General features: G+C 32.9%; 1 protein-coding gene across 1 annotated transcript; it reads right to left on the reverse strand.

Annotated features, from left to right (window-relative positions):
* Positions 1 to 7,847: 7,847 nt before the first annotated feature.
* Positions 7,848 to 16,541, reverse strand: LOC106356220 (epoxide hydrolase 1). Its single transcript, XM_048767637.1, is given in 8 exon segments — positions 7,848 to 7,853; positions 12,131 to 12,305; positions 13,648 to 13,774; positions 14,359 to 14,553; positions 15,325 to 15,364; positions 15,367 to 15,418; positions 16,472 to 16,499; positions 16,502 to 16,541. Coding segments are annotated over 8 exon segments (663 nt in total).
* Positions 16,542 to 19,777: the final 3,236 nt, after the last annotated feature.

Below are 19,777 nucleotides of genomic sequence, written 5' to 3' on the forward strand. Positions count from 1 at the left end.
TGTTTTGAAAATATACAAAAGAAATAATATTCAATTTGACAAAAAATACTAATATTCAAAAGCTTGAGAGGGAAGAAGAAAATAGTATTATTGCGTAGTATCATTTTGCAATGAAATTTAAACTGGATTAAGGTGGTTCATAAAGTAATAACTAAAATCATAAATTGATTAAACAGTTGAGGGTTTACGAGAAGATGAAAAGACATTTCCGGATAATCTATGTTTGAATACAAAACTGGAGAATCTAGATTTTTAATATAATATCACAACATTCGCATTTAAAGCAGAATGTCATATGCTTTTTTTTGTAACACGATTTATATTATAAAGAGATCCAAAGGTTTGATGTCAAAAAAAAAAAAAAAGAGATCCAAAGGTTAAGAGGTTACAACCGATGTTCAACGGTAAAACGACTATAACCAAAATATTCGACGGTACGGTGAACAAAAGAAAATAATAAATCCTAAAATATAGATGTTAACATGAGAAGTTTGCTCAAAGCAAAGAAACCCAAAGATTGTCCTCATTTGTATTGTTGCAGCGGAAGCTCTAAAGAGCTTGTCATAGTCGAAAATGACGCTGATATATCCAAACGATGAGGTTTAGAAGAGGGCATAATTGTCCGAAGAGGATCTTGATTTGGCTAAACAGTTCAATAGACGAGTAAGATCAGCTCTAACATCGATGAGGATTTCCGGAGAGACTAGGTGAATCTCTAAAGCAACAAGAAGCAAACTGTTTGGTGAGGATGGTGAGGCGGTTGAGGCTAATACAACAACATATGATGAAAGTTCCATTAAATTTTCTTGGTCACAGAGAGTTGAGTCAAGAACTCTGGTTCTAGAGAACTCGTCGGCCATGACATAAAATTACACTTCCCCAAAGACAAAGATACTTGTCGTGACAGTTCAAAACTCAATAAACATGAAATGCATCAATGGAGAAGGTGATATCACAAGGAACACCCCATTAGCGGGACGGTAAGGTGAACCAGAGATACGCAAATGGAAAAGTACTAGATGAATTTTGAGGTATAGTACCTTCTTGTCCTTGAGAAGCATAAGCTGGCAAGACACACCAATAACAGAAATCGATGCCATCCTACAGTCTCTGAAGTAATGCAGTTAATGGGTAATGTTGGTGTTGTATAGAGATGGCGGCGTTGGATTATTGACCACAGAAGGAGGATGTTGACGGTGAAAAATCTGTAGTGGTCGTTTAGAAGGGATGCGCCACTAACGAGGAGATGTATGTTGCCAAAGTAGAGGAGCCAGTGAGCAGAGGAGAAGGAAACAACTTCCTGGGAGTCCTCGATAACCAGATCTTGAGGAGCATAACAAAGAATGTACATGGGTAAGAGTTGAACATCGACAAAACAAGTCAGTCATGATACTTTGACAATTAGAAGTCAGTCCTCAAGACTTTGATTTGTTGTGTACTGGAAAGAGACTAGCTTGGCATCAATACTTTCTTCAACCCAATAACTCACTTCTACATCCATATCTTGTACATCTATAGACAAAGCCCTTGAGACTAGGTTTAGAGATGAAGTTTGGTGTTCAAACTGAGTGTTCTTTGTCGATAGTGTTTGGAGATGAAGATCAAAGACATCATAACTCACAATGCATTTACATATTTCGCAGAAAGGTTCATATTTTTTCTTGTCAAGCGGAAATAAAATATGATTCGAATAATTAAACTAGCAAAAATGAATTAACATAGACGCTAATCACCATGTGTAAGCTTATCCATCATTTTGTTATGCACCATTGGTATATGTTGGATCGTAAAACTGAAAAAAAAACTACTTAGATTGTTCAAATTCATCTACATGTGCAGTGAAAACTGGTCAGTTGCAAATACTACTTATAAAATATGAAAAGACTCTAACAAACTATACAAAGTCGACCAAGCTATTGAATCAAACTCTTATCTCAAACTCAAAATCTTATTGATAATCACACAATGCTTTAGAAAATATCTCAAAAACTAAAGCCTCACATACTCTTAGGTTTTGCTACATATTAGCACCCTTTATATATATCTCTCAATTTCCTAAACTCATTAGGAAAATATATATTTAATGGAAAGCTCCCAAATAAACTAACTTCCTTTTCCTAAGCTCATTATGAAAGGATTGCTTGACTCTCAAGCTAATTCAATTTTGAATCAACATTCTCCCCTTCAAACTTGAAAACCTCTTTTGACACATCTTGAATCCCAATCGACTCTCTCATCTCTTTAAACTTTATTCTTCCCAGTGCTTTAGTAAGTATATCCGCCTTTTGCTTAACTCCAGCAACATGTTCCACGCTTACAAAACCCTTTTCGACACATTCACGTATAAAGTGAAGCCGTGTGTGAATGTGTTTACTACGGCCATGAAACACTGGATTCTTGGACAACGCTATTGCTGATTTGTTATCGATGCGCAGCACCACCTTATCACTCAACTGTCCATACACTTCACCGAGCAAATCCTTCAACCATATCGCTTGCTTGGAGGCTTACGTTGCAGTCATAAACTCGGCTTCACACGAGGATAAGGCAACGATTTCTTGCTTTTGAGAGCACCATGTGATAGGATTCCCGCCAAGGTAGAATATATGTCCCATGGTGCTCTTGCCGTCATCCGGATCAACGTTGTAACTGCTATCACTATATCCGATCAAACCTTCTCGCCCTTCAGCTATGAACTTGAGACCGCATGATAAAGTTCCTTTTAGATAACGTAGCACTTGTTTTAACGCCGCTTTATGAGATTCCTTTGGGTTGTGCATGTACCTACTTAGTATGCCAACACTACATGCAAGATCAGGCCTTGTGTGAATCAGATAACGTAAGCAGCCAATGTTTCTCCGATAATCCACTTCATCAACGCTAACTTCTTCTTCTGCCTTGCATAGCTTTACACCAGTGTCCATAGGTATGTGTACCGCATTACAATCCTTAAGACCGGCTTCCTCGACGATCCTAGCGGCATACTTCTCTTGAATTAGCACTATGCATCCTTCTCTTTGTGTGACTTTTATCCCAAGTTAATAACATAGCTTTCCAAGATCGGACATATCAAACCTTGCCGCCATATCTTGTTTAAAACTCACTATCATCTCCACATTCGAACCGGTCACGAGTAAGTCATCCACGTAAACAGCCACGATCAAGAGGCATCCTTGTTCTTCCTTTCGATACTACAATGGTTCTTTAAGGCATCGTTTGAACCTTAACTCGTGAAGTATGGCGTTGAGCTTCTCGTTCCATGCCCTTGGGGCTTGTCGTAGGCCGTAGAGCGCCTTATGTAGCTTGTAGACTTTGGTTTCTCTTCCTTTCATCACAAATCCCTCAGGCTGTGATAAGTAGACCTCTTCTTTAAGATCGCCATGCAAGAAAGCTGTTTTGACGTCTAGATGATGCAACTCCCATCCTCGAGAAGCCGCTATCCCAATGATCAGATGCACGGTCTCTATCCGAGCAACTGGAGCGAAAACTTCATCAAAATCAATCCCATGACTCTGTATGTAACCTTTGGCAACAAGTCTTGCTTTGTACTTGTTAATGCTTCCATCGAAGTTTCGCTTCACTTTGAAGATCCACTTCAATCCAATCGCTTTGCAGTTGTGTGGAAGATCAACTAAGGTCGACGTCTCGTTCTTTACTATGGATCTTATCTCGTCTTCGCAAGCATCTCTCCATACCTTAAGCTCCTTTGCCTCCTCGTAGTTCCAAGGTTCTTCATTCACCAACATCAGAAGGTGCTCATACTCAAGTTCACACAACGTCTCGTACATCTCATCTTCTTCTACTAATAGCTCATAGTCTTCGAGGTAGCTTGGCATCTTGGTCACGCGTGAAGAACGTCTCAGTTCTATCACCTCTTCTTCGTGCTTCTCATGATCGAGAGTCGTATCACTTTCTTCAATCTTGACATCAATTCCCGTCTTATCTCCCGAGGTCTCTTGATCGCTCATACTTTTGAAACCAAAGACATGTCAGACTCATCTTTGCCATTCTCAGACGTTTCTAGCCACCTTCCCTTTTGTGTCTCATCGAACACTACGTCTTTACTAACCACAATACTTTTAGTCATCAGATTAACCAAACGATAAGCCTTTGTTCCGGGCTCAGTTCCAAGGTGGACCAGAGCTCTAGATCGATCATCTAGCTTCCTCAAGTGTGCCGAGTCAATCTTTACATAGCCAACACATCCGAACACCCTTATGTGTTCAACGTTTGGTTTCTTTCCCTTGAAGCTCTCGTATGGTGTTTGCAGTACCAGGGTCCTTGTTGCTAACCTGTTGATGAGATAGGTTGCATGTCTCACTGCTTCTCCCCACATGAAGTTCAGAACATCCATATGTTTTAGAATACTCCGTGTCATCTCCATCAACGTTCTGTTTCTTCTTTCCACAACACCGTTTTGTTGTGGTGAATATGGTGCCGTTAAGTGTCGTTTTATTCCTGAGGTCTCGCAATAGAGGTTGAATTCTGTCGAGGTGAACTCTCCCTCCTCTATCTGTACGCAGTGTTTTGATCTTTGTTCCCTTCTCTTGCTCAACCAGAGCTTTAAATTTTTTAAATTTTGCAAAAGCTTCACTCTTTTGTTTCATTAGAATAGTCCACATATATCTTGAATAATCGTTGATCAAGACAAACATCTATCTGTTACCACCTGCTGTAGGTGGTGATATAGGACCACATAAGTCTCCATGTACTAGCTCCAAGACCTCAGTTGCACGGTATAAACTCTCCTTTGGAAAAGATTTTCGTATTTGCTTCCCACACAAGCAAGCTTCACATGTCTCCTTCTCGATACCGAAACGCGGTATTCCTATCACTAAGCGCTTATCAACCATGAGTTTCAAGTTGCTTAGACCTACATGTCCTAAGCGAGAGTGCCACTTCGATGATTCTCGGTGTAGTAGTTGAAGACACTTAGTGCTTTCTACCTCTATAACCACTTTGTATAGACGGTTTGGTGATCGTTTTGCTTTCACCAGAAAATTCTTATCACGATCATAAAGGTAAAGATGATCTCCTTTCATATTTATCTCACATCCCGACTCAGTAGCCTGTCCAAGACTTAAGATGTTGCTTCGGAGGTCAGGAATATAGTAGACATCAGAAAGTAGTTTCTTCTCACTTCTTGATGTCAAAAAGAGGATTGATCCTTTTCCTTTTATATCTATTCGAGAATCGTCTCCAAATCTCACCTTTCCGGTTATGATATCATCAATCTTAGAGAAATATTCGAGGTTCCCGGTCATGTGGTTGCTAGCTCCATTGTCTAAGTACCACAGGTTGTCTCCGACTGTAGTAAAGAGTTGCTTTGGCAGAACATTCTTCGCGTTGAGGTACACGACCTCATTAACCATCAACTCATCCGCTTCATGTGTGGTTTCTCCTTCACTTTCTTGTACTTCTTGGAGCTTAAGTAACCGATCAGGACAATTCTGCGTAAAGTGTCCCATCTTGTCACACCTGAAACATACCACCCTCGATGCATCTCTTTCTTGTGGTCGTTGATAGCCTCCACTCTGTTGATATCCATATCTCCTGCGGCCTCTACCTCGGTATCCAAAACGACCTCCTCTGCCTCTTCCTCTTGTTGGATCATACCTCTCTTGTGTATGCGAGTCTGCGTTAGCATACATAAGTTTACTTTGACCTTGATCCTCTTGTTTCTCATCTTCTTCATCAGCAATTCTCTCTTCATACGCTTTTAATCTTCCCACAATATCCTCAAACCCTGTTTTGTTAAGATCAAGGACCTGCTCCAACGCAGCGATAATATGTATATATTTCTTTCTTGGTAGACTATGAAGGAATTTCTTTACTATCTTCGGCTCATCGATGATTTCTCCTAAAGCTGCTGACTTTGATGATAGTTCAGAGATTCTTCCAACAAAGCTATCAATTGTCTCGCTTTCCTTCATCTTCAATCGATTGAAATCTGCTGTTAAAGTTTGTAGACGTGCTTCTCTCACACGATCAGCTCCCATATGTCTCATCTTTATAGCCTCCCATATTGCCTTTGCGGTATCAAGGTTTCCTACTTGCAGTATAGTGTTTCTGGTATAGATTTACACAACAACGCTTTTGCTAAATCATTCTTCTCACCATCCTCTTCTCCCGGATCAATGGCCTCCCCGGCTTTATGAACCTTCAATGCTGCCTTCATGCGCATTGTCCACACTGTGTAGTTGGTGCCGTTAAGTAACAAACACTGTATGGACGTAGAGCCCCCGCTCTTGTGGTTCGTATTGATCGTTGATGTAACAATATCTCCCATGGCTTAAGTAAGATTCAATAGGAGCTCTGATACCAATTATTGAATCAAACTCTTATCTCAAACTCAAACTCTTATATATAATCACACAATGCTTTAGAAAATATCTCAAAAACTAAAGCTTCACACACTCTTAGGTTATGCTACATATTAGCACCCTTTATATATATCTCTCAATTTCCTAAACTCATTAGAAAAATATATATTTAATGGAAAACTCATTAAGAAAATATATATTTAATGGAAAGCTCCCAAATAAACTAACTTCCTTTTCCTAAGCTCATTAGGAAAGGATTGCTCGATTCTCGAGCTAATTCAAATTTGAATCAACACAAGCAACGCTACAAAAATAAATCAAGGGACCTACAGACGGCACTGGGACGGTACATATGAGACACCCACGATCAGAAGAACCATAACGCCACATCATCTTCATTTGCATAGCATGCCTTTTTTATTTATATATGTTTTTTTGTGCAACCTTTACTTTACATGTCTGCTCTTATTCAGTCAAATCACTCTCTGCTATCCTCTTCTTTAAAAAATAAAGATAAGCTCTTCTTTTTTTTTTTTGTAACTTAATAAGCTCTTCTTTTCTGTTGGGGTAATCAGTAAACTCCTCTGATTTTCATACTGGAGTGAACAAAACTCCGTTTGAATAATAGTTAATAACATATAATATAGAAAACATAGTTTAATATAGTTAAGAACATAAATTAATCGATGTTGAAAACATAAAGATAATAAACAGATTTGAACAAAAAAAAAAAAAAGATAATAAACAGATGACCAAGGGTAATGCATCAGGATTAACAGTTGGAAGAAATCTGGCAGCAGAATATTTTCTCTATTAAGTTGAATTGTTAATGTTAATGGGTTAGAATCTCTGTCTAACCTTTTTCTTATTAAGAGCATTTCCAAAAAAACTCTATAACTTCAAATATAGAGTTTTTTGCTCTCCAAAAAGAAACTTCAAAACTTTAAATTTAGAGTTTTAAAAAGTGAAACTTCATATTTGAAGTTTCACTTTTTAAAACTCTAAGAGCATCTCCAAAAAAGAACTCTATTTTGAAGTTTCCAAAACTCTATATTTGAAGTTTCAATGTGTTCTTCTCCAAAAGTAAAACTTCAAACCGAACTTCAAAATTATTTATATTTTACACTATGTTCCTTATAATTGTCATAGTTGATGTAAATTCATAAAACTTCTATAAATAACTAGTACATATATATAAATATTACAGAAATATTAATTAAAAAAATCTTACACTAAAATATAAAATTATAAATAAAAGTACATAATTAAATATTAAACTGCAAGCAAATAGTACATTATTCCATAAAATTATTTCCGTAATGCTCCCATATATGATCAACTAGTGCATTTCGAAGTAAGAAATGATTCTCTTTATTTTTTATTTGTAGATTACGAGCCAAAAATTGTTGAAATCGGATATCCTCATAATATACCGCTGATAGTTTGATATCATCAAACGAAAATATCCTTGATCTTTTGAACGAAAGTACAACAAGCAGGGAAAAAGATCATGGGGTGATTGAATTACGACTGCAAAATGAAGCAAAAAGTTAGTTTTTAAAGAAGTAAAAGAGGAAAATAAAATTTTGCTAAAAAACTTAGCTTCTATCGATGATGTTAATATTCGTGAATACATTCGATCTGAACAAGAAAGAATCGTACGAAAAAGGCGTCAAGAGCAACAACAACAATCATCTTCGGTTACACAAAATTTGTTTGGGCAATATTTTGGAGATTTGAGAGGTTCTGGAGCAAATTTACCAGACTATTAGTGTTGTTATAATATTTAAACTTGAGTAATAATTATGTCTTCATGTGTCTTTTTAATAAGTTTTTATTATGGTTTTTTGTAATATTCTTGTTGTTTAATTCTAGTTTTAAAATATTATAAATATTGTTTAAAAATTTTTATTTAATTTCATGTGTAAAACTTAAATTTATAAAACAAATTTGAATATTTATGAGATATAAAAGTTTGAAGGATAAAAACAATAAACAAAAAAATATTTAAGAATTTTAAATATGATGTATAATTGTAAGGACCAAAATGCAAATAAAAAGATGAAACTTCAAATTTGAAGTTTTGAAAAGTGAAACTCTATATTTGGAGTTTCACTCTTCAAAATTTCAAATTTGAAGTTTTGAAGTTTCTTTTTGGAGAGCAAAAACTCTATATTTGAAGTTATAGAGTTTCTTTTGGAGATGCTCTAAATTTGAAGTTTCATATTTTTATTTGCATCTTGGTCCTTATAATTAATTATACATCATATTTATGATTCTTAAGTATTTTCTCATCCATAATTTTAATCTTTAAAACTTTTGTATACTTTAAATATTTCAAATTTATTTCTATAAATTAATATTTTACATATAGAAGTTTTTTTAAAAATCAAAATAAGATTTATAATATTTTAAAAGTAGAATTAGACAGCAAGAATACTACAAAAGAAACTTAATAATTTTTTTTAAGAAGATATATACATGAAGACGTAATTATTACACAAATTTAAATATTACATCAACACTAATAGTCTAGTAAATTTTCTTCAGAACTTTTAAAATATTTTCCAAACAAATTTTTTATAACCGAAAATGAAGCATTTAATTATGTAATAATGTGGTATTTTTCTTGTAGTTTAATATTTAATTATGTATTTATATTTATAATTTTATATTTTAGTGTAATATTTTATTTATTAATATTACTATAATATTTTATATATGTGCTAGTTATCTACAAAAGTTTTATGGATTTATATTAATTATGACAAATATAAGGAGCATAGTGTAAATTATAAATAATTTTGAAGTTAAATTTGAAGTTTTGCTTTTGGAGAAGAACACCTTGAAACTTCAAATATAGAGTTTGCAAAACTCTATAATATAGAGTCTTTTCGGAGATGCTCTAAACTTGTCGGCGATGACAACTTGTTATGGATCAATTTCCGAGTAATTAGATAAGGGGAAATATTCACACACTAATTTGTTACTCTCTCGGTTTCATTTTAATTATCGATTTAGACTTATGCACACATAGTAAAAAATATTTAATTTTGTATATTACTAAATAAAAATATCATTACCAATACAACTAATCATTTTTCAACCAATAGAAAAATGGATTGAAATAAAAAGTCAATAAATTTTTTATTAAAATTATAAAACAACAAAAATTATTTTGAAACGAAAATTTTACTCTACAACGACAACTAAACTAAAACGGAGAGAGTACTATATAACCTTTTTAAAATTATTTTATTTAATAAAATCAGTGTTTTATCAGGTCTATTCCGTTATATATCAATGTCTAAAGCAAAATATAATTTTGTGCCCACATGTAGTCGAACCTTGCAGTCTAAACACGGGAAATAGGCGCAAAATTACTAGATTACACACAAATTTTGGTAATTTAGATGCCCTTAAATTATTATTGTAATTTGACATCTAAAGCCTTTAGCTTTACCAGTTTTAAGTCATGTTCGACGCTGTGTTTTAAGTATAGGTAAACTACCTTTCATTGTTAGCTCTGCATATTCATTTATGTATATATGTGATATGAATCCATTATAGTGACACAAGAACTAAAGGAGAGAGAGGAGGACACTAACCGCAATATACGTCCAACTTCGGAAGACCCTCCTAAGTCGCAAATTCGTTTTTACTTGCAGGTTAATCAATAATGGATTTTATTTCCTAATGTTTTAACTAAAGTATAAGTGACTAATGTTCTAGAAGAGGAGAATGATTCGAAAGACAAGTCAAATGGAAGATGCATAAGATAACAAGTTCAATGAATGAATCTCATGTTCTAGAACACTTCACACTTGTGTTCTTTTAATGAAATGAGCCACTTTTAAATAAATATTTGTCACTTACCCAATTTTGATGGATGGTTGAGATTAAAGGATAAACTTACTAAAGAAGTAAGAAAGACTTGGTCATAACGTAATTAATCAAAACTTGATGATGAAGCTAGGTCCCTCTCTCCACTACCTATAAATTGATGTATTTGCTCTATCCAAAAGCATCACAAGAAAATCAAAGAAAAACACATTAAGAAAGGTGCGTAGGCAAGGGGAGAGAAGTGTTAACTCCAACTTAAAGATCAACAAATCATATTCCATATGATCGAAACCGTTCAAGAAGGTTTCCGCAAAGATGAAGTGAGGTATTCCGCTATTCCTTCTTATAATTCTATTACGTGATTAGTCTAGATGTTAAAGATCTTAGAGTTCATGTATCATGTTTACATGTGGTATCAGAGATAAAGATTATAAACATCTAACTAATTCAGAAAGTATAATAGATTTATGTTTTAGAGAATTAAAGTAGATAATTTGTCTTTCTTGTATCATTGTTTTTCAAATTTTTGGTCACTACTCAAACTAGCTACTAGTATAGCCAGGCCCGGCTTAAACAGGACGAGGACCTTGTCTTGTGTTAATTATTTTTCAAAACTTTAGTTATTATCCCCTAAACTATATTTGCGAAGTGATTTTGTCACATGTCCTTTATACAATCAATTTCATAAAACAAATATGACATGACTACTGCAATTGATGACATGACTTCCGGAAAAATATAACATGGATAATTTCATTTAATGTTGATTTATATTTTTGGCAAACTTATTAGAATATGATAATAATTCATATATTACATTTAATATTGATATTTCTTTTTGGTAAACTTTTTTAAAATATGGTAATAGCTCATACATCATCTATAAAATAAATATATTCATATATAACATTTTAAATTTCGAAAATTTTAAATTTCGAAATATTATTATTTTGTATACTTATACAATTTGTATTTGCTAAAGCTTTCAAAAATTTCTACAATTTTTTAAAAATTTAAATATCTAATCGTAAGATCATTAGTCATATATATCTACAAATTTTATAAATATTGTTTAGGTTAAATACTTGATAATTATACAATTTTATATTATTTTTATTAGTTTTATACAAATTGATTTAATATATATCAAATCTATATTAAATATTAGTAAGAAAATAGTAAAATTTATAATATTTAATAAAATTTATTTTCAAATATAAGTTAGATTTAAAAAAAAATTTACTGTGCAGGAAAACACCTAGTATGGTAGTAAGAAACCATGACCCTAATATTTATATTCTTTTAGCAAAATAGAACCTAATGTTTTAAAGAAAAAAATGGACTCCGTGCAAATGTGATGTGAGCACATGCTCTACGCCGGGCCTGAGTATAGGTCTGGTTCTGACCCCACTCCCATGAAACAAATGTAGGGGGGCCTAAAATTTATTCGAGAGTTTCAGGCCCATCTATTTTGTTATTGTTGTTAACACAATGTTCGAAGAAGATGGAAAGCATCGTATGGATTTCTTATATAAAATAGAAACAAATAATTTTTTTTATTTAGTTTTTTTATATTTTTGCGTGAGAAAAGTAAGTAAAACATAACGATAGATATTATTATTTAAAATGTCAAATTATCTAGTTTCTGTTAAGAAATAATCGTCACTCACAATAGTTACATTTTAGAAAGAAAAAAATTGTTTCTTATTTAGGGCCTAAATAAACTTTCGTATAGACCTCATATATCTCAGGACCGGCATTGAGACTGAGTATAGCTAGTCTGAGCTGTTTACATATAGGTATCTATTTTTTAGGTAAAAATCTTACTCGTAGGTCGTCGCATAGACCGAAGTCTAGTTCGCTGAATTCCATTTAATATTTGATTATGATAGATAAATATATAAAATTCAAAAATCATAATTTCTTTGTCGCAAACTAATGATCTTGCAACTTTTTGTATGTACCTTAAGGTAATCCTTAAAGAGCCGGTTTGGGAACCACATGGATTTATGTGCAGCAAGGGCAAAGGGAGTCTTGAGTCCCTTAACCGAAGTCGGTAACAGGAGATCCTCTGACGACTCAAACCCTATCTGGTTCAAATTCGACTCACTGATCGTATCGGTCATTGCGAGCAGGGCCGGCCCAAGAGGGAGGGCCAGCAGTGCAAAGGCCCATGCCCCATCCCAAAATCATACAAATTTAACTATAGAAAGGGTCTAAATTTTTCTTTTTTTCTAGCAAAGGCCAATAATATTATTTTTAATTATTTATAATGAATTAAAAAAACATTTGCCCAGGACTCAGTAAAAGTTTAAGCTGGCCCTCGCGTGTATCGAACCTGATATAGAAATACGTTGTAACTGTGCATATATATATAGCTTTGAGAATGAGATTACTATGTGTATATGTAATATAATACAACAGATTTTGCAGACCAGATACGATAGCTTGTAATTAGTATGATCGACGAATGATATACAAAAAGTAGGGCCGGGCAAAAAACCCGAATCCGAAGAACCTAACCGAACCCGATCCGAAAAAGTAGTACCGAACCCGAACCGAAATTGATTAAATATCCGAACGGGTTCAAAATTTTGGTGTCCAAAGAACCGAAACCGAACCCGACCCGAACCGAAGTATTTCGGGTACCCGAATGTATCCGAAATAGATTTATATATCTAAATATATTAATTATTTTAGATTTAATGTTTTATTTTAGATTTAATGTATATTAAAAAATCTAAAATATATAAGATACTTTTAAGTTGTCTAAAATACTTCAAAATATATACAAATAGTCAAAAGTAAATGTCTAAAATAGCTAAAATATACTCAAAACACCAAAAATACTTGAAATATGTACTGATTCTCTATCAAAATATTCAAATCAAACCAATTTATATGTTAAGTTTAGGTATTCTAATATATGTTATTCAAATTTATTTGTAATATAGTATTTTATTTACAGATTTTGAGTAATTTAAACTATATATTGAATTTTAAAATTTTAAAAATCATTTAAATGGGTTATCCGAACCCGAACCGAATCCGCAAAGATCCGTACCGAAATTTGAAAATACCCGAATTAGGCTGAAATTTTTAACCTCAAAAACCTGAAACCCAAATAAACCCGAACCGAATCCGAACGGGTACCTGAACACCCCTAACAAAAAGGTGACAAAAAAATAAGGGACGCAAATTAGCAGGTTGGATAGAGCTATATAATGAATGTTAGAGGTCCAGAAAATTCGGTCTTCGATGTTACACTACAGTGAGCATGTAATATCAAATAGACTAAACCAGCGCGGACATTGGACAGGCAATATATCCCGTAGTTAGGATAGTGGTTCTCGATCTTTGCGGACAATGCCACTAAAACTCACCAACCATTTAAGTCCACCGAGATGGCGGATCCAATGGGGTGGGTTGACGACCCTCTTTAACGAACCTATACATAAGATATCCAAAAATATGGTAAATACCTGACACCACCATGGCCCTAACCATCTCAGGGTACTCTTCCACGATCTTGAAAGCCACCATTCCACCGTAACTAAACCCTACAAGGAAAAAAATATCTACACCAAGGATACGAAGAAACTTTGGGTCTGACTGGCTCAAACGCAGCGGTTGCGGTTGCGGGAGTTTGCGGAAGCGGGTGGTTGCGGTTTCTAGCGGTTTTAAGAGATTTGTACGACTGGTTCAGCGGTTAGAAATTGGTGTGTTTGCGGGATACTTATGACTGGTTAACTACCAAATATAGTAGCAGTTAAATAATAAATTAACAATATCTACATTTTATTTAATTATAAAATATCAAAAATCATAATATTATAATAAATATGAAAATTATATTTAGAAAGGTATAGTTTTAAATTTTTTAAAATTATAGAAAATATTTTTATTTTAAAATTTTATAATAGTAATTAAAATATAATAGATATATTTTAGTATTTTTATAATTCCAATTTTTAATTTTTATTGAATATTTTTAATTTTGTATTTATATGTTTAAAAAATATATATATATATATATCCTCCCGCAACCGCAAACGCTAGCTGGAACCAACTTTTGATTTTAAGAGGTTAGAAGCGGTTTGAAGCGATTTGTAGCGGTTTGTATGATTGTTTCGAAACGCTGTCAACCGCTACTAACCGCAAAAGCTACGTTTGCGGGTGGTAGCGGAAAAACCAGTTAGACCCTTAACCAAACAATGGGCTTAAAACGCTGGTGACCGGTCCGATTTATCTGAGTAGGATCCACCGAAGAAGAAGAGGTCTGGTATATAGTCTGAGTGCTTCTTGGCTAGTGATCCGACCTGGAATTGCCATGTCATGATCCCTTCGGCTGGAAAGCCGTGGATGAACAAGATGGCTGGTTTAGGGTCTGACTAGTTTTCCCACTACGACCCGCAAACATAGCTTTTGCGGTTGGTAGCGGTTGATAGCGTTTCGAAATAATCATACAAACCGCTACAAATCGCTCTAAACCGCTACAAATCGCTCTAAACCGCTCTGAACCTCTTAAAATCAAAAGCTGATTTCAGCTAGCGTTTGCGGTTGCGGGTGGCTGCGGGTGAAAAAATAAATATAAAATTATTTTCAAAAATATTTTTAAATAGAAATATTATAAATAAAAATATATACATATTTTATATATTAATTAAAATTCACAAACAGTATCATTATTGTTTTAATAAAAACTTTAAACTAACTATTTATTAGAATTTTTAAACATTTATATACACACATATAAAGATACACACATATATAAAACGAAATAAAATATATTTTAAAAAAGTTTTAGTATAAATCTTCAAAAAATTTTTTATTAAAATTATAACTTTCAACTAATTTAATTTTTTTATAAATAAACATAATATTTTTATTAATCATATTATATTGATAATTATTATATTTTATTACAATAGTATGTTTTTATATTTTTATAATGTTATAATATGTTAATATAGGTAATTTATTATTAAACCGCTGCAATATCTTATAATCAACCAGTCACAAATATCCCGCAAACGCAACAATTTTCAAACGTTGTACCAGTCATATAAAACGCTTAATAACGCTTAAAACCGCAACCATCCGCATCCGTAAACTCATGTATCCGCAACCGCAACCGCTGCGTTTAAACCAGTCAGACCCTTAGTAGGTTTCTTGAGTTCAACGTTAAGAGTTTTTTTCTGATTTTTTTTATCCTGAGCGTTTCTTTGGGGATCCAGAAGTTCATCTTCGTCCTGTAAAGAGAAAGCCTATCATAAGCCCAAGAAATGAAGTAAATGCAAGGCCCATGTGGTGTAGGGTTCTTTTTTTTTTCTCGTCTAAGGTTTCTTTTATTCAATATTGTCTATCAAAAACAATAACATAATAATTGATATGGTATATCAACTCAAGAAAGCCAAAACAAGCTCTTGAGAAAAACAATCTAACCCGACCGAAAATATGATCTGACAATTACGATTACAAGATAAATCAATGATGAAATCCAGACCGAATGTTGGTTCGATGATGACAATACATTGACATAAAGCTGATCTTGTTTCGCGTTTGTTAACAATCGAAGTGCTTTCCCGCATCACAACGGGCTGCAGTCACTTGCGTTGCCTACACGAGAAAAGTTCTCTAGATAAACATAGATCTTTTTCTTTGGTTAAAGTTGTTCTTGAGGAGATCCCTTCCGAAAAGTTTACTCTTGAACCCGTCGAACAATCTGCGATAACCATTACAACAATAAAACGGAGAAAAGCAAACATATCTCCGATTACAAAAGGCGGCGGAAAACGAAAATATCCCCGGAAACTTAGAGAAAAAAATCCAAAACAAAGCCATAAGACTGGAGAAACAAAGAAGAAAAGACTATTAGAAGAGAAATCTCAGCGCCGGTGCTCAAGAAGCCACCGGCACCCGGTGCTCAAGAAGCCACCGGCACCCGGTGCTCAAGAAGCCACCGGCACAAGGTCACAAAAAATCTCTTTTTTTTTTCTCTCTGACGGCTGACCTAATTCTCTGTGGTAAGTTAGCTACGTGGTGTAGGGTTCCTCTGATGTGTTTTCATAAAAATTGAGTTTGTGTTTTGATAAATGTAACTTTGGCTGCCATAATTGCCGCCTCATTAAAACCCTTTTATGAGATCAATCAACCGGTTTTAGATTCTTGGTGACAACTTACAAGTCTTCTCTTTTTTAGTTTTACTGCTCAATAAAGCTCATTAATGAGCTATTTCCTTTTCATCTTTATCTTCTAATAAAGCTCATGAGAGCATATCCACTCTTGCTTTGAAATGCTATCACGTCCCTGGTTCTATATCTAACTTCATGAGCCATACAACATTGGTTTTTGTGACTCGATCAAGTTAACCATTGTGTTTTTTGTTGTTGTTGTGTGTTCTGCTGTTGATAAATTTGGAGGGAGAGAGATGTCTGAAGATGGAAAAAGTAAATTTACAGGTGAATATTTTTTAAAATAAAAATCAGATGTATAATCTATTAATTTAGGCTCCTATTTTTATCTATTCTATTAAAAATCAGATAATTAATATAACATATTTGATTACTTATTTTAATAATAAACCAACTATAAATTTAAATTTTATTTTTTTATTATAATAAAATCTGTTGAGAAAGAATCTAAAAAATCTTATTTGAAAACTTAATTTTTTTTATTATAAAATAACACATTAATAAATTTCGTAATTAGTAATATAATACTATTATAAATCAATATTAACTAAAATTTTATTATAAAACAAGAAAATAAAAATTTTATACTATTTTTTATAAATTCTATAATTATATTATGTATTATATAAAATAGTGTGCTATATGAATTAAATATGAAAAATTATATTAAATAGGTAATTAAAAATTTTATTTTATTTATTTAAATATAACATTTTTAACATAGGTTAAACTTGTATATCTATAACTATATATTCTATTTTTATTTATTTGAAACTATCAACAATATATTGTTTAAAAATGTTTATATACAAAAATATAATAGCATATAATAGCATTAGAAAACTATGAAATTTTAGTAATTTATTTAAAATATTAATGACAAATCAATTTTTAATTTTTAATTTATTTTTATTTTAATTATAACAACATCTGTTGATAATTTGTTTTAAAAATGTTACCAAAAATTAAAATATTTTTTATAAAATAATTTACTAATGTAGTAACAAAAACAAATTCAAAATTCATGTAATGTTCCAAACTAAAAAATAATTGTGTAATTTTCTAAAGTTTTCAAAATGTAAATATAAATTATCCTAAGCATATTTCTTTTCTATAATATAAATAAATAAATTTTAAAAATGTATTACATGAAAAATGTATAAATTAAATAAAAAACATATTTTGAAAGAGGTTCTCTACTTGATTATTTCATATTTTTATTTTATTGTATCTAACTCGAAAATATATTAGTAATTAATAAAAATTAAAAAAAAAGTAAAATGTATTAAGCTAATCACTATATATTAATAATGCCGAATAAAATATATAAACAATAATATTATATAGTTACACAATATATAATACTAAAATGGAATTTATATATTAAAAATCTTTGTAATAATATCAAATACATTTATAAAATGGAAAAATATCTGCACGTACGTGCGGGTTAAAATCTAGTGAATAGTTATAATGTATTTGGTGTTGTACGGTCTAATTTTATCTAGGCAGACTTGTTTTGATTGATAACTTGCAAAATAAAAAATGCAGATTTAGTAATTGTTAAATTTATTGAAACCAAGCCCATTTTTCTTTGGTAACTTTTTGGGTTTAAGTTTTTTTTTCTTTTCTTGTTTAGAAGTATTGTCATTTTGCTACGCTTTTCGTAATGTTTGTCGATCAAAACTATTATCATCGATAATCATATCTGCCTCATATATTAAAGAACATGGGTAATGATCTTCTGCAAACAATTAATGGGTTCTTGTGGAAATAGTTCTTTCTTGTATGGGAGAATTGCCAAGTGTGACTCAAAACTTGGAGTCAAACCAAAACAATACCCCAACTTGGGTCAAAGGCAAAAGTAACCTAAAAGGCTATTAAAATTACAACTATCCCCTTGTGACCAAACAAAAAAACGGAATTTTTTTTACGTTTCTACCCCTCGCAAGTCGTCTGTTTAGACGACTTGAAAATAAGTCGTCCAGACGACTTAACTGAAAGTCGTCTGGACAGTTAGTCTTAAACATAATTTAAAAATTTTGTAAAAAATATTTTGATAAGTGAAAAATGGGAATTATGTAATTAACATATGTCTTAGGAGGTATAAATTAAGATATAAACAATTTCAATTGTTTTCAGCATAGATGAGTGAAAGTAGTGAGTCATGATATTCTTTAGTTTATGTTTCATCAACATATGTTGTAGTATTGTATGTGTTCTTAGGGTTAGATTTTGGAAAGCATTAAAACCGTTTTTGAAATTTTTTAAAATTACTTATGCGTGTTCATTTCTATGTATAGTAAACACTATTTAAGTATAATTTGATTTTATAACGTGGTTAGTTAGTTAATCTAGTCATTTTAGTTTAGGGGTTCATTTTAGGGTCTAGGACGACTTAATATTTTGTCGTCTGAAAACAGACGACTAAATATTAAGTCGTCTGTTGTACATTATCAGCCAGAATAAGTCGTCTAAACCGGACCAAACCTTAAAGTTTACCAATGTACTTTTAAAGCTAACCGGATTATTTACCCAATATATAAGGTGATTTTTATTTTTTTTGTTTCATTTTTCACGAAATTCAGAAACCCTAACAGTTCTCTCTCAAAGGCGATTTCGAATTCCCACGATTTCCGAACAAACCATCGTTCTCAACGTCAGCTATCTATCTCACTTCATTCTCACCGTTGTCGCCGCAGCTTCTTCTAACCCTAGCGCCGCCGATTCCTCTAAACCCTAGCGCCGCCGATTCCTCTAAACCCTAGCGCCGCCGCTTCTTCTCTGTAAACCTTAGCGCCGTTTCTCTGTAAACCCTAACGCCGCTAAGTCATCAATCTCGAGGAAAAGATGAACATAAAACGTTGTCTCTATCAATTTACTCATTCTCACCGTTTCACGTTTATTTTTTCAGATCAATAACCGCAATGACGAGTACTCCAACTCCTTCTGCGACTGGAAGACTTGTAAGTAATTTAAGTCGTCTGGAAAGTCTTCCACCTGGACGACTTAGTAGATGACTTAAATATAAGTCGTCCATTTGGAAGACTTTCCAGACGACTTAAATTTAAGTCGTCTACTAAGTCGTCTGGACTTATATTGTTGTCTTTGATTATTTTGCAGACAAAAAGGATGGATATTCCAGAACTCCCCCGTAGGTTATACACATCAGGGGAAGAGCCAGAAGCCCACAATAGCATTTCGTATCATACGGATAACAGCAAGTTGCATACTGCTCTTAGGAAAGCTCTTACTGATGACGAATTTGAAGAGCTCAAGGAGTCGAGTTTGGGAGTTTTCATCAAGTTCAAGGAGCAGGGATTTGGTTGGGCTTCAAGGCTGGTTCACTACATGCTCAGTTTCAAGCTGGACATTAAGAAGAAGTATGAGATGTGGTCTCTCGTTGGTCCAGAACCT

Source organism: Brassica napus, chromosome C9 (assembly GCF_020379485.1).
Source record: "Brassica napus cultivar Da-Ae chromosome C9, Da-Ae, whole genome shotgun sequence".
NCBI classification, from domain to species: Eukaryota; Viridiplantae; Streptophyta; class Magnoliopsida; order Brassicales; family Brassicaceae; genus Brassica; species Brassica napus.